The 24,538-nt window shown below is 40.7% G+C and overlaps 1 protein-coding gene across 2 annotated transcripts in view; it reads left to right on the forward strand.

The window, feature by feature from the left end:
• Window positions 1–23,826, forward strand: part of SMS (spermine synthase) — a 56,705-nt gene extending 32,879 nt beyond the window's left edge. The window contains exons 3-11 of one of the 2 annotated variants that reach the window (XM_025372510.1): window positions 1,071–1,164; window positions 1,679–1,743; window positions 6,195–6,370; window positions 7,095–7,249; window positions 8,024–8,113; window positions 13,528–13,642; window positions 14,360–14,439; window positions 21,528–21,643; window positions 23,287–23,826. In XM_025372510.1, coding sequence (XP_025228295.1) covers window positions 1,071–1,164; window positions 1,679–1,743; window positions 6,195–6,370; window positions 7,095–7,249; window positions 8,024–8,113; window positions 13,528–13,642; window positions 14,360–14,439; window positions 21,528–21,643; window positions 23,287–23,326 — 931 coding nt within the window. In that variant the 3' untranslated portion in view covers window positions 23,327–23,826. The remainder of the gene's footprint in view (window positions 1–1,070; window positions 1,165–1,678; window positions 1,744–6,194; window positions 6,371–7,094; window positions 7,250–8,023; window positions 8,114–13,527; window positions 13,643–14,359; window positions 14,440–21,527; window positions 21,644–23,286) is intronic. The other variant, XM_025372511.1, reaches the window with a different exon arrangement.
• Window positions 23,827–24,538: the final 712 nt, after the last annotated feature.

A 24,538-nucleotide genomic window follows, 5' to 3' on the forward strand; every position in this document is an offset into this window, starting at 1 on the left:
TAGTAGGAGGTAATCATAACCCTGGAAATACACATCTGTGTAAATGCAAAACAAATACATGCGTAGACCAGGTGCAGTGGCTCACACCTGTAATCCCAACTCTGAGAGGCCAAGGCGGGTGGATCACCTGAGGTCAGGAGTTTGAGACCAGCCTGGCTGACATGGTGAAACCCCGTCTCTACTGAAAATACAAAATTAACCGGGTGTGGTGGGACACGCCTGATGTCCCAGCTACTTGGGAGGCTGAGACAGAAGAATTGCTTGAACCCAGGAGGTGGAGGCTGCAGTGAGCCGAGATCATGTCACTGCCCTCCAGCCAGGGCAAGACAGAGTGAGACTCCGTCTCAAAAAAAAAAAAAAAAAGCGTGTAACTGAAACAAAAGTTTTATCGAGTACATCTTAGTGCATGTGATACACTCAAATATGTTTATTTCATTAAAAAATAAAAAGGACTGGTCAGAAAATTTTCTGTAAAGGTTGCTGTCACATTTTTAAAAAAACTCTTTGAAAATGTAAACCATTCTTTCTTAGCCTGCAGGCTTTACAAAAACATACTGTGGGATGGATTAGGTTTGCAGGCACTTGGCCTGGATTTTCCAGAGTGCTTACTTAAATTAATTTACCTACCACCAGCCTGCAGTTAGGAAAAAATGACTCTGGTTTGAACTCTAAAGTTTAATTGGGAGAAACCAGTATACCCTTCTCCACACTCCCTTCGTATTAAGGCAGTGGTTACTAAACCTGGCAAAATTATCTAGAGAACCTTTTTAAAAATTAGATTCACATAACTGCTACTGAATCACTTTCTGGGCCCAAGAACCAGTTTTGAAAACCTTAACTTTTGGTAATGCCCTCTAAACCGTCCACAAATGATTGGTAGTTTCTCCCCGCAAGACGCAGCCCTAGTAAGAAAGCAAAATGGTTAACTGTATAGTTTTAGGGAAATAAAGAGCAGTGGTCTTTTAATTGGGTGACATCTCTGTTTCTTTCTCTCTCTCTGTTTTTTGGTTTTTTTTTTTTTGAATGCCCTGATACAATTCTTAAGCTTAAAATTATATTTTCCTTTGTAGCTTTGCCAATTTGAGAATTTACCCACATGGATTGGTGTTGCTGGACCTTCAGAGTTATGATGGTGATGCGCAAGGCAAAGAAGAGATCGACAGTGTCGGTTTTTCACTTTCATTTACTCGGTGTTTAAGGATCATAGTATCTGCTTAGCTTAGTGTTAAAATAATTTTCTCTTCATTGCTTAGTTTCCAGTTAATTTTAAACTTTCCTCGCTCCACATAAGTGGTTTTAGAATAGAAGTAGTTGTTTAGTTGTTTTTAGGAACTTGGGTGTCAGCGTTCCCTTTTAACTGCCTGAGTGTGAGTAATCTTATTTTCCACTGGAGGGAATAGAAAACCTTTAACCAGGATTTTATAGCTGCAGTACCCTTTAGCCTTCCTCTTCCATGTTATTTTGTTGCTAACTTACACTAAGGTTAGGTCAGCAACATGAAGGGATAGTTGGGATGGGAGAGTGGAATTGGGCCAGGCCTACAGGCTGCTAGAGGGCAGGAGGAGGGACAGGTCAATCTTGCACAGCTCTGTCAACACGGCCTCAGTTGTTGGGTCTGTAATTTAGCTGTTCCATGCAGCTTATTCTGCAAGCCCATTGATTTTTCTTTTAATTGTAGATTTTGAACAAAGTAGAAGAAAGAATGAAAGAATTGAGTCAGGACAGTACTGGGCGGGTGAAACGGTAAGTCCACTCTTGAATGTCCTTTTATATTTAATCGATTGAAACAATGATAGTTGGCTGGGCGCAGTAGCTCACACCTGTAATCCCAGCAATTTCGGAGGCCGAGGCAGGCAGATCACTTTAAGTCAGGAGTTTGAGACCAGCCTGGCCAACATGACAAAACACCGTCTCTACTAAAAATACAAAAATTAGCTGGGCGTGGTGGTGCATGCCTGTAATTCCAGCTACTTGAAAGACTGGTGCATGCGAATGGCTTGAACCCAGGAGGCAGAGGTTACAGTGAGCCGAGATCGCACCACTGCACTCCGGCCTGGGTGACACAATGAGACTGTCTCAAAAAAAAAAAGAAAAAAAAAAAATTAGAATGGCGGTGTTGTCCCCAGTAGTGTCTGCTTGAGATATGGAAAACATCAAACTCAGCACCTCCTTCTGGCAACCATGGTGAACCCAACTGCTGGGCCCCTCACACCAAAACAAGATAGTGTATGAACATACATGTGCATGGATGCACACACAAAAATGCTAGGTAAAATGAAACTAAGGCAGAAAGGAGATAGGGACCGACTCCAAGGAGTTGGAACTGCATAAAGTGGAGACCCAGGTAGAGCTGCCACCTCATCAAAGGGAGCTAGAAAACACCCGACTTCAGTTCGAGACCAGCCTGACCAACATGGGCGAAACCCCGTCTCTTCTAAAACTACAAAAATTAGCCAGGCTTGGTGGTACACGCCTGTAATCCTAGCTTCTCAGGAGCCTGAGGCAGGAGAATCGCTTGAACCCAGGAAGCGGAGGTTGCAGTGAGCTGAGATTGCACCACTGCACTCCAACCTGGGCAACAGAGTGAAATTCCATCTCAAAAAAAAAAAACCTGACTTGGACCCTTCCCGGAAAGAGAAAAGGTCACTTTTTCTCCTTCAGGGCCCCAGAGTAAAGTTAAGCAATTTTAAGGGACTCTGACCAGGTGGGGTGATAAGAAAATTTGCCTCAAGGCTTTCAAAGAAGAAAACTTTCCAAGATACTAAGAATTGATAGGCCGCCAACCTTAAGCTGCCATAGGCAGGTTATTTTCAAGTGATCATTTTCAAGGAAAATGAAGCTCTCCCTATCAAGTGGAATGGGCACTAGCCCCACATGGCTATTTAAAGTTAGTTAAAATACACAATTCAGTTCCTTAGTCACAATAGCTAGTGGTTAGTGTCTGCCATGTGGGACAGTACAACTACGGAACATTTTCATCATCTAAATTTCTGTCGGACACTGCCGAAGTGTTTGCCAGTAGTGTCAGATTTTAAAAGAATGCAGTTTTGACTTCTGTGGGAAGGAACTGGAGGGAATTAAGTAGTGCTTTGGATAGACAGCATGTAAATGCAGGACAATTTACTCTTGCCCTGCCTTGGTGGATCCTCACCAGGCCTTAAGGCATAGAAGTCCTGTCCCTTGCTCATAAAATTAACCTCATAGTTGCAGAGACAAGCGAGGGACTTCCTCATTGCTGAACAAGGGGTATATAGGTTTCTCCAGTTCATGGCACTTTCCAGAAGAAGGAATCCTTATTGGCAAGTGTTAGGATGTTTAAGTACTTAATTACTCACCATGCTGAGTTTGATCAGCCCATAAGAAAGCTCTAGAGCAGATGTAAGATAACTAGGTAATTGTTTAATCTCCTGTAGTTAAAGAGGAAAGCAGGAAACTGAAAGTGAAAAGAAGAGGCCACAGTATAGAACTGTCTACTTTTTTGAGATCTGTTAGAGCACTCAGGTTCTTTTAGAGCACCCAAGCTCAGTTTAAGGTCCCTAGCCATGTCTCTCACCCTTCATCTTCCTTTAAAAGCACATCCACACCCATATGCCCATATCACTTTTTGGACATCTCATCTTTTCCTGTTTGCAGGGTTTTCCTTATCTACACCCATTTGCAATGAACAGGTTCCCCACTGTCAGAAAGGGTCTTAACTCGATGATAATGAATTGGTCCACATCAAAATGTGGTCTGATTTTTATCAGTTACCTCTATGAGTGGGTAAATAGAATACATTTATGGGCTTCAGCATTCGTGAGAAGTCTGGATCTTTTCTTTTTTTTTGGTATAAGAGTTTTCTAAGAGTGGAGTTAAGCTTTAGATCTTCAAAATACCTTGCCTATGCTTGTCACAGTTTTTATTTTCATGAAATAAGGTTGATGAGAGCTGGAAATTGGGAATATTTTGTTGTAAGCCCTTTGTTACTGGCCTCGAAAGGACAAGGATTGCCATACTTTTTTTTTTTTTAATGTGGAGAATAAAGATCAGAGGTTAAATGTTAGAGATGAAATCATTAACAAATAACCCGTAACATCTGAAATGATTCCCCTTTGTTAAGTTAAATCTGAATTTTTGACTAAGAAGCTATGGGATGTACTTGAATTTATTTTTGTTTTCTGCTTTCAAGTGAAAAGGAACAAGAAAACAAGGTCACATAAATTAACTTTGATTTTAAAAGGTTCTTGCAATTTACACAGTATACCTGAGGCCTGGGCTGTAATCTGCCTGAATTGGTATAGTCCAGTTTCATTTTTCAGCAGTGAAGTTTGAAACGAGTTTGATAGGAGACTCCATAGTACCTCCTGGTAGCCCGTTATAGGGCTACCAGGGAGATGCCCTTTAATGCTAGGTTGAGCACTTCATCAGGGTAATGTCATTTACATCCTGTTAAGATGCTTTTTTCTTTGCCAGTCTTTAAAAACCATAGTGTTACAATCTAGAAAAGAGCTCTTCACCTTAGCCAAGGCACTATTGACACAATTGAGAACAGACACTTTATTTTCAGTGGGTTTGTCTGTAGTGCAGTAATTTCCCATAGCTGGCTGGCTGTCAAGGAGAGGGTAGTCTTCCTCCCCTGGAAGTGAGTGACTTTGTCCTTCTTCCAGTGCCATGGGTGGCTCACTCTCATCTCACTCCCCACCATCAGCCAGGGGTAGAAGAGGCTTCCTCCAAGTCCTGTTTGCCTGCTCTCTAGCGGTTGTCCTGATTGGTGCTTCACATTTTCCAATTTACAGGAAAAACCCTCTAGAATGCCTCACATTCTCAAAGCTGAATTTGTTCACATGGAGTTTGGTAAAGAAGTGGTTAAATCAAGAGTTGTCAGGATTACATGAATTTATGGGAGTTTGTCTTTTCAATCTCAGTGTTCTTTATAGATGTTAGTATTCCCTCATAGAAAGCCTCGTTAACTTGTAACAGGTTTAGACTGTACTCTTGGAATCTGGTGAGCAGGGAAGGGAAAGAGACTCATAGGAGTAAGTCAGGCCGCATATCCCAGCATTTTAGATATCTACAACTGTGCATCATGGCGTTTTAATATTGAACACTACTGTGTTTGAGAACACATGACTCATGCGGTTGTGTTATGTATGCAGTGAGCTCTCCTTTTCTTTGTGTTTGACTTGCCAAGCCCCTTTTCCAGGTCTGTTTCTTTCCTGTCATTTAGTGTCCTCTGCTGGTACTTTCTAGTACATTCATCCTGTGAAAAATACCGGGTATTTACAAAAGAATGAATGAAAAAGTCATGTTGCAGCCTCTCTAGTAGTAACTGGTTCAGGCCAGAATCTTCTACATGCTAAAACCACTGGTAAAGGTTTGTTGGGGGTGAGGACTTTCACCTAGTTTCAGAGGACCACCCCACAGCCTGCTTAGTAATTTCAAAGGGTGAAAAGGTACCTTTGCAGATGGAGAGATCTCATGAATACCACTTTAACCAAGTGATCACAGACTTAGCATCACCAATAATAGGACAAATACACATCTTGTGTTCCCGATGTGATGCCTGTGTAATTAATATATGTCAACCTGATTCTAACCATGAAGAGTGAGAGATTATCAGGTAAACCCATATGAGTCATTTTTCGGCAGAATAGCTGGTCTGTACCTTGAGATCTCAATGTCATGAAACATACCAGTAAAAAAAAAAAAATTCTATGTTACATGAGTATAAAAAAGAAAAAAAATAATAGGGACATGCAGTGTATGAACCTTTATTCAAGAGCAGAACATCTATAAAGGACATAACTGGCATAATTGGGGACACTTGAAGATGGACTCTGTACTAGATAACCATATGATACCCATGTGAACTGGTGTGAATGTGGTAATGTCAATGTAGTTATGTAGATAGTCTTAAGAGACGGATACTGCTGGAGCATTTGAAGTATGAAGTGTGCAGTGGCCATCTTCTTCAGCTTTTTGTTAGAGAAAATCTACAGCATGACAGGATTTTTTTAAAAGTGAACTGTGTACAATAGTGGTCAACATTTGGTGGTGGCCGTGATTATATAAAACTAAAAGCCCAAGCTTTGGATTTGTTTTGTGCTTGTCAGAAGTCGGCAGTCATGTGGCTTTCTTTTGCATACTCTTCATCCAAGGTCCACTTGTAAGGCAGTGTTCTAGTAAGGTACATTGCTGTTTTTCTCTTTTTCCAGATTACCACCCATAGTGCGAGGAGGAGCCATTGACAGATATTGGCCAACTGCTGATGGGCGCCTGGTTGAATATGACATAGATGAAGTGGTATATGACGAAGATTCACCTTATCAAAATATAAAAATTCTACACTCGAAGCAGTTTGGAAATATTCTCATCCTTAGTGGGGATGTTAGTAAGTATTCCATCCCTGCCCCGATCACATAACAAAGTGGTGATATGTTAGATGATGGTGTTTTCCTGACAGTTATTGCTGTTGTGGATTTGTTTGAGTTTGTTTCTGACACTGCTGGTGTTTGAGATGCACATTTATGTCATATTAACCTGTGGATTGTCTGGGCTTTCACATAAACTTCGTCTTGACATTGCCTCCTTAGTGATGAGTATTTGGATTGTGTTTCAAAAGAAAATGCATTTGCGTATTATTAAAAAAAAAAAACCTTTTTGTTACAGAACAGTTGAAACCTAAGTAGACAAATTAGTGTGATGAACCCGCATGTACTCACCGTTGAGTGTGAACAATTATCAACTCCTAGCCAGTCTTATTTTGCCTAAACCCCAGTCTACTTTGTCCCTCTCATATTATTTTGAAGCAGCTCACAGACATCATATTATTTCATTTAAGATGTAACTGCTTTTAATTATTTGGTATATTGACACATTTTTAAGGCTGGATTTTCTTTCCACTGACTAATGTCCATTTGTATAAGGTGTCAGATGATCAGGGTTGATGAAAAAGTCCTCAATGGAAAAAAAAGCTTGCATATTGTTCACAGTTTTAAAAAATTGAAAATGAAAAATTTACATTTTGGGCTAGATCCCAGCACTTCAGTGTGGCGGGGCCAGGTGGTTTGTGTGTGAAGGTAGACTCACCATTTGGATTTGTTTCTCCTCCCTAGATTTGGCAGAGAGTGATTTGGCGTATACCCAGGCCATCATGGGCAGTGGCAAAGAAGATTACACTGGCAAAGATGTACTCATTCTGGGAGGTGGAGATGGAGGCATATTGTATGAAATAGTCAAACTAAAACCAAAGATGGTCACTATGGTAGAGATATCCTTTGTTGTATGAGAGAACAAGTTCAGTGGGCTTCTTTTGTTTCCTTCCTTCCTTTGGTGTCTCACAACTCAAATTAATGTTACCACAGACTAGAGGCAAATGTGTTACCCATACCCAGACTGCTTTGAACAGACAAGTTAGTAACAGTACCCTTTTACGTGGCCATCAACAAAGAAATAATCGGCTGGGCACAGTGGCTCATGCCTGTATTCCAAGCACTTTGGGAGGCCGTGACAGGTGCATCACCTGAGGTCAGGAGTTCAAGACCAGCCTAATCAACATGGCGAAACCCCGTCTCTACTAAAAATACAAAAATTAGCCAGGCATGGTGGCGGGCACCTGTAATCCCAGCTACTTGGGAGGCTGAGACAGGAGAATTGCTTGAACCTGAGGTGGCAGAGGTTGCAGTAAGCCAAGATCGCGCCACTGCACTCTAGCCTGGGCGACAGAGTGAGACTCCGTTTCAAAAACAAACAAATAATCTACCTAGTTGAGGATTAAAGAGCAAATGATTTTGATACTGTGTCTGCTGCCCGGCAGTTTCCAAAATGACTTCCCTAAAGCTATCTCATGAGGAGAAAAGAAGATTCAGTTCCTTTTGCATGTCCTTGGTGTGAAAATAAAGTCACTCACTGCCTCATTCATCATTTTGTCAAATTTGTGATACCCAAGTTAGCATTATAAAATCTTTGTCTTAACCCTTTCTTTAAAGTATTACTATTTAAGAATTCTTTGATATACCCAAATTCTCCTTAACCTGTTTCGGACATTGACCAAATGGTGATCGATGGGTGTAAGAAATACATGCGAAAAACGTGTGGCGATGTCTTAGACAATCTTAAAGGAGACTGCTATCAGGTAATTATGTTTTCTGGATAATATAGTTTTAAGTCAACTGATAATATAATTGATTTAAGTTATTGATCAGAATCGTGCCTTATTAAAACAGCTTTTAGTATAATTGGTTGAGAAGATAAATACGTCATCTGTCTCTTCATGTGAGTTATATGTATATTTGTATTTAGGGTACACATGTACCAATGATGGGAATGCACCAACTCCAGATTCTCTGAATGGAATAAAATGAATTCTGTTTTTTGTGGGGTTTTTTTTGTTTGTTTTTTTTTTAATACTTCTAGGGTACCTGTGCAGAACATGCAGGTTTGTTACATAGGTATACACGTGGCATGGTGGTTCACTGCGCCTGTCAACTCATCATCTAGGTTTTAAGCCCTGCAAGCATTAGGCATTTCTCCTAATGCTATCCCTCCCCTAAGCCCCTATCCCCCGACCGGCCCCAATGTGTGATGTTCCCCTCACTGTGTCCATGTGTTCTCATTGTTCATCTCACACTTACAAGTGAGAACATGCGGTGTTTGGTTTTCTGTTCTTGTGTTAGTTTGCCGAGAATTATGGTTTCCAGCTTCATCCATGTCCCTGCAAAGGACATGAACTCATCCTTTTTTATGGCTGCATAGTATTCCATGGTGTATATGTGCCACAGTTTCTTTATCCACTCTATTGATGGGCATTTGGGTTGGTTCCGAGTCTTTGCTTTTATGAATGGTGCCACAGTAAACCTACGTGTGCATGTGTCTTTATAGTAGAATGATTTATAATCCTTTGGATATATACCCAGTAATGAGATTGCTAGGTCAAATGGTATTTCTGGTTCTAGATCCTTGAGGAATTGCCACACTGTCTTCCACAATGGTTGAACTCATTTACACTCCCACCAACAGTGTAAAAGCATTCCTATTTCTCCACATCCTCTCCAGCATCCGTTGTTTCCTGACTTTTTAATGATCGCCATTGTAACTCCAGCCTGGGCCGCAGAGCGAGAATGTCTCGAAAAGAAAAGAAAATTTTAATTAAAAAAACCTTAATAATAATAATAAAAAAAGAAAACCTTAATAGTAAAATCAAGTAGTACACAAAACTAAAGATTGCTTTTACATATGTGCAAAATTTCCAAGTAAAATAATAAGCTAAATCTGTCATCTTAAAGAAGTCTATATTATGCTCAAGTAGGATTTAGTTAGAAGTGTAAAGATTTGAATTTTAAGAAATCTGTCAACTTAATTCATTATGTGAGTAAAGGAGGAAAATAACAGATGACAAAGAATTTGAGAATATTTAGCAGTCATTTTTAATAAAAACTAATGCAGTATACTTATGTAAAATTAGCCAGGTGTGGTGGCGTGTGCCTGTAATTCCAGCTACATGGGAGGCTGAGGCAGGAGAATTGCTTGAACCCGGAAGGTGGAGGTTGCAGTGAGCCGAGATTGCACCACTGCACTCCAGCCTGGGCAACAGAGGGAGACTCTGTCTCTAAAAAAAAAATATATATGTATATATATATATATATTTTTTAATATATATATATATATATATAAAACAAATCTGTACATGTACTCCCTGAATCTAAAATAAAAGTTAAAGTATAAATTACTTGAATAAAATAAAATTGCAATAGAGATGAAACTACCTAAACATTAGTAGAAATTAGGTTATAGTAAATAGAAAAATAGAAAATATAATAAATATAATAGATAGCAGAAGCCATTTCCACTGAAAATAGGAAGAAGATGAGGATGCCAATTATCTTTTTCACATTGTTTTTTGAGGCAGCTGAGATAGTAAAGTAGAAAGATGAAAACAGTATAAATCTAATTATTTGCAGATGATATGAATACTAGAAAAGCCAGGAACCTTACATAGAAAATTATTTGAATTCATGAGAATTTGGTAAAGTGATTGGATAAAGCCAGCTTAGATTTTTTTCTCTATACTAAATGCTAAATCATTTAAATAGGATTTCCTTCCCATCCATTTCCTTTCAAAGTAATCAAGTGTTAAATTTCTAGGAATATATATTTAACAAGAATGGTATTGTGAGACTGGTATGAATTATATTAAGATCTTATTGAAAGACATCAAAGTCTGAATATGTGGAGAGGCATGCTGTATTTCTTGTATTGAAATAACAGAACAGGCCGGGCTTGGTGGCTCACCTGTAATCCCAGCACTTTGGGAGGCTGAGGTGGGCAGATCACTTGAAGTCAGGAGTTGGAGAACAGCCTGGTCAACATGGTGAAATCCCATCTCTACTAAAAATACAAAAATTAGCCAGACGTGGTGGTGGGTGCTTGTAATCCAGCTACTCTGGAGGCTGAGGCAGGAGAGTGGCTTGAACTCGGGAGGTGGAGGTTGCAGTGAGCCGAGATTGCACCACTGCACTCCAGCCTGGGTGACAGAGCAAGACTCTGTCAAAAAGAAAAAAAAAAAAAACAACAACACAGAACAATGTCTATTTCTTCCCAATTTATTATGTGTAATCCCAAGGAGAGGGGAGGGGTTTAAAAGTAGACCAACTGATTTTAAAGTTTATTTGTAAAAACAAATATCTAAGAATACCCAAGAAAACTCGAAAAAAGAATCACAGTGTGAAGCGAAATATGTCCTATTCATTGTTAATGTACTACAAGGCACAGTAATCAAATAGGAAGTATGAAAGGAATACACAATACCTAGGAATGTCAAAGGAACTTGAACAGGTCTGAGTATGTATTCCTACACACTGCTAATATGGTCTAAGATGCATTTCAGTCGACTTGGGAAAAGGTTTGGTTGAGTTAATGTGTGATGCCGGTATAATGAGTTAACCATCTGCATGAGAACCAAGTTAGCCAACCATAGAAATAGGAATTTTGGTGACTTAGGCTCTAAATGTAAAAACTAATACATTTAAGACAATTTAGAGCACTTAACCTTGGAGTTGGGAAATCTCTTAAAGATAGGACACTCAAACTGTTAATGGTATTATGTTGTCCTTACCAAGCCAAAAGTTCAGACTAGAAGAAAGACTGGTAACAAGCGTGACAGGGAATTGATCCCTTGAATAATGCAGAGTCCCTACAGCTTCGAAATGAAGTTAACTAACTTTAAAAAAGTATAAAGGGTATATTTACTGGTACTTCTCAGAATAAGTCAAATAACCTGTAAAAAGTACCACAAGACAGGCCGGGCGCATTGGCTCATGCCTGTAATCCCAGCACTTTGGGAGGCTGAGGTGGGCAGATCACAAGGTCAGGAGATCGAGACCATCCTGGCTAACACAGTGAAACCCCGGCTATACGAAAAAATAGAAAAAATTAGCCGGGCGTGGTGGTGGGCACCTGTAGTCTCAGTTACTCAGGAGGCTGAGGCAGGAGAAAGGCGTGAACCCGGGAGGTGGAGCTTGCAGTGAGCCAAGATTGCGCCACTGCACTCCAGCCTGGGCGACAAAGCAAGACTCCATCTCAAAAAAAAAAAAAAAAAAAAAAGTACCACAAGACGGTCACCCCTGTTGGTGGCCCAGGAAGTTCTTGTGAAAACATTAGCAACAGACTTCACAAAATTTAGTAGAGGAGCAATATTCCACGCTGAGGAGGATGCGAGGAGGAGACAGGTGCTCATATGCATTGCTGTTTGACATGTGAAATGCTATCAAAACCGAAACACATGGCTTCTACCCTGTGTTTGAGCACCCAGCCCACAGTTAAAAAGGTGTCACTACAAGGTTTTATTATAGATGTGCTTGTAGTGGCCAAGGCTTGACGATGACAACAGAAAGAACATTTTTAGTGGAATGGCGTATTTTTAAAAATGTGTGTTATTACCTGGAGAGATGTTCGGTGAAAATGTTCAAGTTCCGAATGATGTGCGTGATCCAGATTTTACAAAAGAGCACATATATTTGTATTTGTGTGCAAGTATTTGTAAGAATCTCTGTGAACGTATGGAAAAATTATGAGCATATCAAACAGGATTCATAGTGAATTGAAGGCAACTGTGGTGTTAGTACCTCCACAGGTATGATGCATTAAGTGAGACAAGTTATAAAACAATAGGACAGAAAAGTCCCAGTTTCTTACAACTGTGAGGCTATAAGAAGAATGATGAGAAACAACATGGGCTAGGTTATTTTAGGGAATTGTGGTGAACTTTTTTTGGTTTTTTTTTTTTTTTTTTTTTTTTTGAGACAAGGTCTCGCTCTGTCACTCAGGCTGGAGCGCAGTGGTGTCATGATCATGGTTCACTACACCCTCGAACTCCCAGGCTCAAGCGATCCTCCCACCTCAGCTTCCTGAGTAGCCGGGACTACAGGCACATACCACTAGGCCCAGCTGGGTTTTCTATTTTTTCTAGAGACAGGCTTTTACCATGTCGCCCAGGCTGCTCTAGAACTCCTGGTCTCCAGTGTTCCGCCCACCTCAACTTCCCAAAGTACTGGGATTACAGGTGTTGGGCCACTGCTCCTGGCCTGGCAAACTCTTAAACTCTTGATTTCTGACTATTATATGTAATTTTTCTTTTACTTAATGTATTTTTTTTTTGAATTAGAAAACTAAAAGATGACCGTAACTCCCGTTTAGTTTAGGATGTTGCTTAGATCCAGATGTGTCCCCAGCATAGAGCCTCAGTACTTCAAATATACAGCTGACCTCAAACTTCTTTCCTGTATTAACTATGTATGATCTGTATGGGAATTCCAGCTGGACTCTTGATTGACTCTGATGGTGGGAGCTGTTATATATATATAGCTTTATTAGCAGTAGCCTAGCATTAGAGAAAATTGAGGAACAACATGTTTATAGTTTGAGTAACATGCAAAAATAAATCCATAAACAATGAAGTCATTCAGTGCTTAGTATAAAAGAAAAATTAGGCTGGGTACGGTGGCTCATGCCTCTAATCCCAGCACTATGAGAGTCTAAGGTGGGCAGATTGCTTGAGCCCAGGAGTTCAAGACCAACCTGGGCAACATAGTGAGACCCTGTCTCTAGAAAAACTTTTTTAAAATAGTTTATTAATTTTAAAAAATAAGAAAAATCAAAAGAAGATGATACAAATAGTGGTAGGAGAGGCAGTATAGATTAGAGATGAAAGTATGTAGTTGGCTTTCAGATAGTAATAGGTATACTTCGTGGATCTGTGGGCAAGCTGGATAACACCTCAAGTTTGTTTCTACATTGGTAAAATGGATAATAGTGCCTCTAGTATTGTTGCTTTATTGAAATGAGAAGGCATATAAAGCATATATGGTAAGCACTTAATTTTTGCTATTAATAGACATAGATGAAAGTTTTTTGGTTCCTGTAGCAGATGCTGTGGATAGCTGTGGATATAAGCCCCCACTTGGTATTTTTTTCCTCCTTCCTTTACTATTGTTTTTTGTTTAACTACATCCACATGTTGGCTTACTCATCTATTCCTGTTCTTTCTGGAAGGTTCTAATAGAAGACTGTATTCCGGTACTGAAGAGGTACGCCAAAGAAGGGAGAGAATTTGATTATGTGATTAATGATTTGACTGCTGTTCCAATCTCCACGTCTCCAGAAGAAGGTAGATTTTTTTTTTAAACCAGGATACTTATGATGGAAATGTTTCTCTGGGCACCATGTGAGGGTGAAAGGATCTTAGAGATTGTCTAGTTCTCTCACATTTTTAGGGAGTTAAATTGAGGTCCATGGTGGAAAGATGACTGGATTTGGCTTCAATTCCTGTTCTGCCACGAAATGAGTGAACTCATTCAGTCATTTGAAACAAAAATGAAATAAAATGACTCATTACATTATTGAGACGGTAAATCATTTGATAATGTATTTAATTTATGTGATTTTCAACCTGTATTGGTACAAATTGGTCACTTATCTAACAACAGATAATTCCCTTTCTCAAACCATATGTTTGTTCAAAATCACAGCTAGTTCATGTTTTTTCTATAAACTCAAGTTCCTGCTGAGTTTGCAGACTCTGAATTTCTCTCAGGATTTTGCTGCTTGCCCCCTTATTTAAAGCAGTTTTCTTTCACGTTTCGGCCACTGCCTTTGTGTCGAATCTACTGGTATTTTGAGAGCAGTGCTAGGTAGATGTGATTTTCGCATCCAAAATCAATTTCATTATCGTTCATGAACAAGCTCTTTGAATAGTGAGTGGGTCTCACACTTGTGGCTCTTTTTCTTCTTCCCCTTTTGGTATTGAGTATTTGAATATTTTACTTCAGATGTTGTGGATACGTACAAACCCATATTTATGAAACTTGTTCTTTTAAACCTTCAGATTCCACATGGGAGTTTCTCAGACTGATTCTTGACCTCTCAATGAAAGTGTTGAAACAGGATGGGAAATATTTTACACAGGTAGGCTACTTAACAGTGTTTTTCCTCAAAACACTCTTAAGATTTTTATATTTTGAAATCTGAATGCACATTTTTGAAATTTATTAAGGATAGAGCAGCATCATTGGTTTATGTTGTTTCAAACAGTAAGCTTCTAAGTGGACCTGTCCTCTGCTGGGAATTAATGAGTTATCAGCCCTGGTCTTTCGCTGTAGTATGAGCTGCTGCCACCTGATGGAGACACAGACTGATTTTCTTTTTTTCCCCTCCCCTCATCAACATACACTTGATGAAGTAGCTCTGGCTGTACTGTGAACTCCTGCCACCAGATGGAAGCAGATTGTGGTGTTTTTCTCATTCTCTAGGGGATTCTAAAACTTTAAAGGTTTCATTTCTTGGTGTTAAAAATATACATATATATCTTCTATTGAAATCCTTAACAAAATTTTGAAAATGACAGCAAAGACAGCTAATTGATAATCTAGTCTCTTGGTACAAAATTCCTTGATTCATAAACATAAGATAAACACTTACGTAGCATCGTACTCCGGATCTCTGAATTATTCTGAGTTCACAGGAAAATCCCCTCCTCCATTTTTTTAAAAAAAGTACTGCCAGCCTGGGCAACATAGTAAGACTCCATCTCTACAAAACATTTAAAAGATTAGCTTGGCATGGTGGTGCATGCCTGTAGTCCTAACTCTGGAGGCCGAGGTGGGAGGATTGTTTGAGCCTGGGACGTTGAAGCTATAGTGAGCTATGATCGTGCCACTGCCCTCCAGCCTGGGTGACAGAGTGAGACCTTGACTCAAAAATAAACACAGTATTAGTTTACTGTATTTAAATGTCAGGAATAGGCCAGGTGTGGTGGCTTACGCCTGTAATCCCAGCACTTTGGGAGGCCAAGGCAGTTAGATTACCTGAGGTCAAGGAGTTCGAGACCAGCCTGGCCAACATGGTGAAACCCCGTCTCTACTAAAAATACAAAAATGAGCCAGGCATGGTAGCAGGAGCCTGTAATCCCAGCTACTCAGGAGCCTGAGGCAGGACATTGCTTGAACCTGGGAGGCGGAGGTTGCAATGAGCCGAGATTGCACCACTGGGCTCCAGCCTGGGCCACAGAGCAAGACTCCGTCTCCAAAAAAAAAAAAAAAAAAAAAAGTCAGGAACAGGTAGAGGTTTTAACTTTATCCTCCTGAGGAGATGTTTGCAAGCAGACCCTATCCTGGACATTTTATGGAATCTGAGATTAATAATGCTGAAAACAACTTAGCAATTCTAAGAGACATCTTGATTCAGGCTCCAGCCTATCCTGTTGTTCCGCTCTTCCCTCTGTGTGCAAGACCTGCAGGCACATTGTGCTTAATCTTAGACTTTGCGCTTGGTGAAAATGTTGGGAAACTTTGAGGAGAGCAAAGCCCTATCTGTTAATGGAGTGTCTCTCCCCCACCAACCCAAGGTTTAGAAACGATTTTTACAAACATGTTGTAGATGGATATAACTATTCAAAGCCAGGAGTCTGCAAACATTGGGCCAAATCTGGCCTCCTGCTTGCTTGTTTGTAAAGTTTTCTTGGCACACAGACACGCCCATTTATTACATAGTGTCTGTGGCTGCTTTTGAACTGAGTAGTTGTGGTAGATACTGTATGATCTGCAGAGCCTAAAATAGTTTCTGTCTGACCCTTTACAGAGGAAGTTTGCTGACCCCTGTCTTATAGGAAATCTGCAGTGAAACCTGCTCAAATGAAGCTTTCTTATTGTAAAGAAGCAAGTTGGACTTTCTTATGATGGTTTTTTTTTTTTTTTTTTTTTTTTTTGAGACGGAGTCTTGCTCTGTTGCCTAGGCTGGAGTGCAGTGGCGCGATCTCAGCTCACTGCAACCTCCACCTCCTGGGTTCAAGCGATTCTCCTGCCTCAGCCTCCTGAGTAGCTGGGATTATAGGCATGTGCCACCATGCCCAGCTGATTTTTTTGTATTTTTAGTAGAGATGGGGTTTCTCCATGTTGGTCAGGCTGGTCTCAAACTCCCAACCTCAGGTGATCCGTCCCCCTTGGCCTCCCAAAGTGCTGGGATTACAGGCGTGAGCCACTGCGCCCAGCCATGATGGGCATTTTTTAAGCAGAGCATATGGAATTTTTTTCTTTTCATTTTTTTGAGCTAGGTTCTTGGTCTGTAGCCTAGGCCGGAGTGCAGTGGCACAGTGGCGCTCATTGCAGCCTCAACCTCCCAGGCTGAAGTGATCGTCTTGCTTTGCCCCTCCCAAAGTGCTGGGATTACAGGCATCCATTGCCATGCCTGGCTAATTTTTGTAGAGATGAGGTCTCACTATGTTGCCCAGGTTGGCCTTAAACTCCTAGATTCGAGTAATCCTCCTACGTCAACCTCCTGAATTGTTGAGATTACAGCCATTAGTGACCGTGCCCAGCCAGAATTTTTTCTTTTAGGTTTCTGCAAACACATAGAAGAAAATCTCAAGCAGCTTAAATCAAGGAAAAATGTGAGGCTCTGGGATCTTGAACAAAAAGAGGCTGAAAAAAATTTGGATCCACTACAAACTAGCCAGTCTGTAGTACAAAAGACAGGACAAAAGAGAAAGCCACACTAACTCCACCTGTTGTCTACTACAACCGTGTGACTGTTGTTCTTTTGTTCTGAATATTGGCATGGCAGGCCGCCTCCTATGGAGAGCCGTTATCTTAGTATGAAAGGCTAATAGAATGCTTGCTTAGTGTACTACCACAACCCATTTGTAAATATTAATGACCCAGGCTTTGATATCTTGCCTTTGCCAATAGACTTTTTACCAAAATCAAAAGGATTGTATGCCCAGGGCTGTCTTGGTTTCTAAGAATTGTCCGAAAGACATATGACGTGTTTTCTGTCCCCATGTTCATTACAGTTAGAACCACAAAACAATCTCATTATATAACACCTGGGGTTCATTCAGTACATTTGGTGGTTGACAGTGTCACATGGTAAGATTTATGTGGACAGGCATGTATAGCCCTTTTAAGAAGTAGTAATTAAGTCAAAAAGCAAGTGATTTGACTCAGGATGTATTGATGTAGTTGCCACAGGGCAGTTTTTTTTTTTTAACTGCCAGGTGACATACTTAGGAGGTAACCCAGATTCCTGGCATGCCCACCCACTTTGCCCAAGTGTGCAGCTTAGAACTGGAGTCAGGTTAAGGGTGGGATGAAAATGTGTTGTTTTACAGAAGCTAAATGTTCCCACCTAAAACTGCTAGCATCACAGTGGTGAGTTTGTGATGTCATTGGTGTTACTGTGGCTGCCTGAATGCAGCCTTGTCAGCATCCCAGGAAGCTGGGGAATGCATCGTGGAGAGGCGTGGGAATCAAGGTGGGCCAATAGAATTTGAATTGGGGAGGAAGTGTTTTCATGGAACCTAGGAGGCAGATCCTGGGACTTGACCTTCCTCTCTTCTCTCCCTCCAGCCCCATTTAAAAAAAAACCTGTAAGTTATATTTCTCTCTTGTTCCTGCTTGCCTTCTAGAAGCAACCCATCCTTGGTCTCACTTTTTTCCGTTTCTGTATCTTCTAGATGGTTCTTACATGTATGATTTCCTAAATCATTATACTATGTAATTTTATTTGCTTTTGAACTTGATAAAAGTTGCTAAGGATGTATTCTTCTATACCTGTTACTGAGATGTCATGTGCCTGTAATCCTAACTACCCAGGAGGATCGCTTGAGCCCAGGAGTTCGAGGACAGCCTGGGCAACATAGTGAAGACCCCACCTCTAAAATAAACAAAAGCAAATGTCACCTGTCCACACCTAACATGGGGAAAAGAACTTCCTAGAACTGAAGCTATAGAATTTGGATTTAATCCCCTAGTGAAGCCTCAAAGGGTTAAATAAACCAATGACTAATAAAATCTGAGTTTGCCAGGATTGCAGGTAAAAAAAGAAACAACTTGCTGAAACACTGAAACTCCCCCCACTTAAGAAAGAAAATCACTGGCTAAAATCTGTTAAAAACAATATGCCCCATTAGAATTTGCACAGAACAAGCTTGCTGATGTCACAGCCTAAGTTTTCACCACTTGCTTCATACTAACCACTTCCCCGCCCTCAAGATTGCACACAAGACCCATTAGTGGGCAGAAAGAGATAACCATACGTGCCTGAGGATTTTCCAGATCTACCCTTTCCATCCACAAATCAATCACCTGCAAATCTCAGAACCTACCCCTTAAATTTTTTTTTTTTTGGAGATGGAGATGGAGATGGAGTGTCACTCTGTGGCCCGGGCTGGAGTACAGTGGCTCGATCCCTGCTCACTGCAACCTTTGCCTCCCGGGTTCAAGCACCTCTCCTGCCTCAGCCTCCCAAGTAGCTGGGATTGCAGGTGTGTGCCACCACACCTGGCTAATTTTTGTATTTTTAGAAGAGATGGGATTTCACCATGTTGGCCAGACTGCTCTCAAACTCCTGACCTGAAGTGATCTGCCTGCCTCGGCCTCCAAAGTGTTAGGATTACAGGTGTGAGCCACTGCAGCCAGCCCCTTAAACCTTTTCTAATAAAAGGACTGCCTTTAAGCCCAGCACAGGGAGACATATTTAAGCTGGACTCCTGTCTCCTTGTTAGTTGACTTACAATAAAAAGCTTTTCTTAGGCCAGGCTCGGTGGCTCATGCCTGTAATCCCAGCATTTGGGGAGGCTAAGGCAGGAGGATTGCTTGAGGCCAGGAGTTTGAGGCTGCACTGAGCTGTGATCACAGCACTGTACTTCAGCCTGAGCAACACAGCAAGACCCTGTCTCTGAAAAGAAATTAAAATAAGCTTTGCTTTTCTTAAAACCCCAGTGTCCTAATACTGACTTCTAGAACATTGGGCAGTGAGCCCCTTTTTCTTCGATAATGCCAGGTGTGGCCCCACCCCTTGTTCCATCCCTTTTTCTTATCGTTAATGGCTGCTTAATTCTTTGCTATTAGATTTTTATTCATCTCCCATTTGTTTCTCTTAAAAAGAAAAAATGTCATTCCATTTAAATAGACAGGAAAGTGAAATGTATCATGTTACTTTTTTGGGTAGGTCTCTATTTGTGGTGTGTGTTTTCTTCTTTTTTTGAAACTTCTTGACAATGTTGGGAAAGAACAAATTGAAACTTTCCTATTTTCTTACCACAGTCTATGTAAGGAAGTCTTCCCATATAACCTCTATAAAGAGAGAGTGTGGTGTCAATTTTAACATGGCAAAGCCATTTACTGTGCACCTTGGTGGCATTTTCATTCTATAGCTTCCCCAGTGGCGATGGGTTCTAAAAACAACTGGGCAGTTTTCTATTTGTGAATCTTAAATTACACGTGTGGTGTTTATATGCTCTCATGGTGAACTTGATGTTGAAACCAAATTACATGCTGGCAAAGGGCACTTTGACCATGGCCATATCCCACTGCGGGACCCTAGATGATGGGTTACTAAACAGTCTGGCACTGAAGGATGACGTCATGTTGAGTGAATGTGCTAAGTTAAAACCACCAAGGCCAGCTCTCAGAATAATTCTAACCTCTTGCCCGTGACTAGCTGGCTGGTTGGTTTTGAAAGCCATTCTCAGGAGTTCTTACATCACAGGCTGCCTTTATTTGTAAATAATTTTCATCTTGCATTATACTTAGCTATTTTGAGGCAAATTAAGAGTAACTTTTTTTTTGAATTGGAGTTTCGCTCTTGTTGCCCGGGCTGGAGTGCAATGGCGCAATCTCAGCTCATTGCAACCTCCACCTCCTGGGTTCAAGTGGTTCTTCTGTCTTAGCCTCCTGAGTAGCTGGGAATACAGGTGCATGCCACTACGCCTGGCTAGTTTTTGTATTTTTAGTAGAGATAGGGTTTCACCATGTTGACCAGGCTGGCCTCAAACTCCTGACCTCAAGTGATCCACCTGCCTCAGCCTCCCAAAGTGCTGGGATTACAGGCCTGAGCCAGCACTTCCAGTGAAGAGTAACTTTCTTAAGAAATGGAATCAGCCACCTGGATTCAGTATTACTGTCTTGTGAATACCAACTTCAGAGATTAAAAGGAAATAGTTGGTATTTCCTTTTAATCTCTGTATATAAATACCAGTTTTGTTTTCTAAATTCATAATGAAAATCATTTGGGGAAAATTGTGCTAAAAGGATGATAAACGCTTCCCCAGACTTAATCCAAATCTACATTTTAACAAGATCCCCTATGATATCACATGTACATTAAGGAGTTAGAAGCATTGCTCTAGAGTTGGGCAAATACTGTATCCATTCAGCAACTCTGCTATACCTTGGCTGGCATCTCTTGAATTCTCTTCACCTTTTTTTCCTTATGGTCACAAGATGGCTGCTGCAGCTCCAAATATCACATCTAGGTTATAGCTTGGAAGAAAGTTGAAGAGGCGGGTGGCTCTCTCTTTGTTCTGAATCAAAAGCTTTTCCAGCAGCTACCAGCAAACTTGCAGTATATGTCATTGACTACCCCTAGCTGCTGGAGATGCTGAAAATGGGGTGACTGGAAAGGGAGAAATGCTAGAATAATGAAGTTGAGAGAAAGTTTTTGATAAGGTGTGCAACTGGGGGATATCCCTAGCATATATATCCTGAATAGACTTTTGTTCTCTTATACACAGATTCTAGGAAAAAAAATAGGGGTGAATATAGTTCTGTGTCAACATGTTAGACTCTTAGGAGAATTGTAGTTTAAACCATTGTGGAAATCAAGAACACTATCTTTTTGATACTTCGTTTATAACATAATGGTGACCGTTATTGAGAAAATTTCCTTTGAATATGTTATTTGTATGAATCTTTGCAAATTGCATGGTTTTAATTCAGTGACTGTGTCACTAGTAAGAAATCGGTGTCACTGCTTTCTATCATTTCATATTCTAATAATTTGAAATGGCTTGGTCAATGAGGTAGAAGGATAACGAGCTCTAATGGGTCTATAAATAGAATGCAGTGTGATTTGTGAAAATACAGAAGCCTTATCTTGTTTTTAAAGATGAACTTTTATCTAAAGCTAGAAATGTTCTTCTTTATTAACGACCTTCAGATGAGTGGGGCCCTTGGAAGGACTCAAGAATCCCACTTGCTTATCTCTCTTTGATTTAGGGGAACTGTGTCAATCTGACAGAAGCGCTGTCGCTCTATGAAGAACAGCTGGGGCACCTGTATTGTCCTGTGGAATTTTCAAAGGAGATCGTCTGTGTCCCTTCATATTTGGAATTGTATCCTTTGACCATGACATTCTTTTGCCAGATCAAAGCACCCAAGTAAATCCTATGCCAATTAAAAAATTTAAATCCCAATAATAAACAATTAGCTTAGCCGTAGAGTATATAAAGCCCTGGTTCTCAAGCTTCGGTGCACATTGGAATCCCCCGAGAAGCTTTAAATAAAATCTAACATTCTAGACTCCCATTCTCAAAAGTTTTGGCGGGGGCTTGCCACAGCTTTCCAGGTGCTTTTAATGATCAAGCACTACTGGTCTAAAGCATCGGTTCTCAAAGGTGTTGCCAGACCTGCAGCATCGCTCAAGAACTAGTTAGACATGGACATTCTCAAGTCCCACCCCAACCTGCTGCCCAGTCAGAGGAATTCTGGAGGTGGGGGCCCAGTGACCTGTTCTACCAGCCTTCCCAGGGATTTATGTGCACCTAAAAAGTTTGAGAAGCCCTAGTCTAAAATAACCACCCTACCTGTGGCAGGTAAAATGTTTAAAGACACTCATTCTACTCTTACATTAAAATTACCTGATGTTAATACTAGTTTCTACACTTGATGCTAATTTGCAGTAGAAATCGAGAACTAGAATGATGTTGGGGACTGCACAGTTAACGTTGGTGTTCTCTGTTCCACTTAGTAAAGTTAGTCTAGAGAAATAAAACGTGGAGAAAAAAGGAAATGAGAGCATTATCATTGGAAATTTGTGCCACAACACAGCTGTGGGCTATAGTCTGCAGACAACAGCTTCCTTATCTGCTGTTGCCAAGTCCAGGTTCCTGTGACGGCAGGTTTTTGTTTTGTTTTGTTTTGTTTTGTTTTGCTTTGTTTTTTTTTTTGCTGTCAAGGTTGCTCTGCGACTGCTGCTGACCTCCAGTGAGGCCTGGTCCCATCAGGCTGGGGCAGAGCCCGGCAGCGCAGACTGCCTGCTGAGACCAGATGGCCAGCAAGAGGCAATGAGAACCCTCTAGATCCTCCAAGTGAGGAGGGGGCACTCTGCCTGCTGGGTGGCCGTGTCCCTCCACAGCGTGTACAGAGCTTCAGCATCTCCTCCCAACTGTCCACCTTCGTTTATGGTTCCCCTCAGCATGTTTGTCAGGCCTGTGTTTGCATGTTTGGAGATTTGAGAAATGAGTTGATAACATTTGAGGCAAAGGCTTCCACCTGCTAGTTCTTCTCTCTCCCTCCTTCCTTCCCTCTCTTTTACTCCTCTGACCTTTTTTCCTCTCCTTCTTCTTCCCTCTCTTCCCTCCCCCTTCTCTCCCTTCCTTGCATTTCCTGCTACCCCAGTTTTCCCTCCCTCCCTCCCTCCTTTCCTCCTTCCTTCCTTTCCTTCTTCCCGCCTTTCCTTCTCATACTAATTCCCTAAAACTTGTGAGACTTTGGATCGGTAGTGTTACCTGAGAGAATATTTGTGTTCCTTTAGCCTTCTGTTGTCCACTCAGTACCTCCTTCAGACATCCCAGGTGGTGGGGATGTCCCCAGGCTGCAGAGTGGCCTTATTCAAAGGCCTTCATTCTCATTCCCACAGTGCTTTAAGCCATGAAGCTTTTCATCCGTCTTTCAATTTGTAGGCCAGCAAACAAATTACAAGTGATGCCTTTTCTTCCTTGAATTACCTGCTTTTATTCCTTGACTCCCTGACCAGGTGGGTATTTTACACTGTTTGGAAGAAAGCTAAACCTTGAAGATCAATAGCCCCTAATCACATGTGCTGCGAATGGCCTTCCTGACCTCCATATGCTGTACATGACATCGAAATGAGTCAGGCAATTGATTGTGAATTCCTTAAAGTTTTCCTTTTTTTAATAATTATTTTTAATTTAAACAAGCAAATGGCAAATGTATATTTTGATGAGCTTAGGGTGTTATTTTTTTTTGAAAGTCAGCTGAAGGATGGTTAGACAGCACAGCGAAGACTGCTAAATGCACTGACCTCCCCTCCCCCCGCCATTAGAATGTGATTTTTGTTCCTTTTTATTTCTCTGTGGGCTTTTGTTTTTGTTTTTGTTTTCGTAGATCTTCAATTTGGATATTTGGAGGAGTAAACATCGTTGTTTTGCTGGAGGGATGATCTTGATGATGTTTCTTTCCCCAAAAATTGACTTAGATATTAAAATTTGGTGCTTATAAGAGAGAGTTAAAAAAAATAAATAGGATTGCTTCAATTAAAATTACAAAAGAGACATTTCACGTGTTCTGTCGTTTTATTTCAGCCCAGTCCCTTCTTTCTAACTTGTGATCTCATAGATCAACGGTATCTCCTGGTCTGTTTCTGGTTCTATCACTCCATGTCATTTATCTCTTTATAATAGGATGGCCTTGGGGCCTTTTTTGAACAGTAGTAATGACTTCATTCGCCACCGTGCTAAATGATACACAACCTATTACATTCACCAGTCCTTCATTATACCATTGACCTGAGGCTAGCAAGAGATTTTGTCTGACTGTAAAGTTGAAAGTCAAAAGCTTATTTCTATTCCTACTCTTACCAGTGTATTAGATGTGGAAATAAAAGTCATTTTGGGTAGCTGCTAGGAAACTTGGTGAGCAGATTCTTGGCTGCACCGATGTATGACAGAATTTGTGGAGAGGCCTGCGGCAATATGAGCAACTTAAAAACTCCTAAAGAAGTGCAGGTAGCTAACAGCTTGATTGCGTTTGTGGGTAAAGATCCACATCAAAAGTGAGCTTTACACTGACTTGGATTGTTAGATGTCAGTGGGTTATTCTGTTGTTTTTATAAAAGGTTTATACTGTATCAATGGAATGAGTCATTTATGGTGAATTTGCAATAAGCAAAGGATTACAAATGAAATATTCAGTATCCATTTTGAGATAGAATTGGTGTCAACAAAGAACATTCTTCTTCCCAAGGTGTAGGAATCAATAGTATGTAT

The sequence above is a fragment of the Theropithecus gelada genome, chromosome X, assembly GCF_003255815.1.
Source record: "Theropithecus gelada isolate Dixy chromosome X, Tgel_1.0, whole genome shotgun sequence".
Classification (NCBI taxonomy): domain Eukaryota; kingdom Metazoa; phylum Chordata; class Mammalia; order Primates; family Cercopithecidae; genus Theropithecus; species Theropithecus gelada.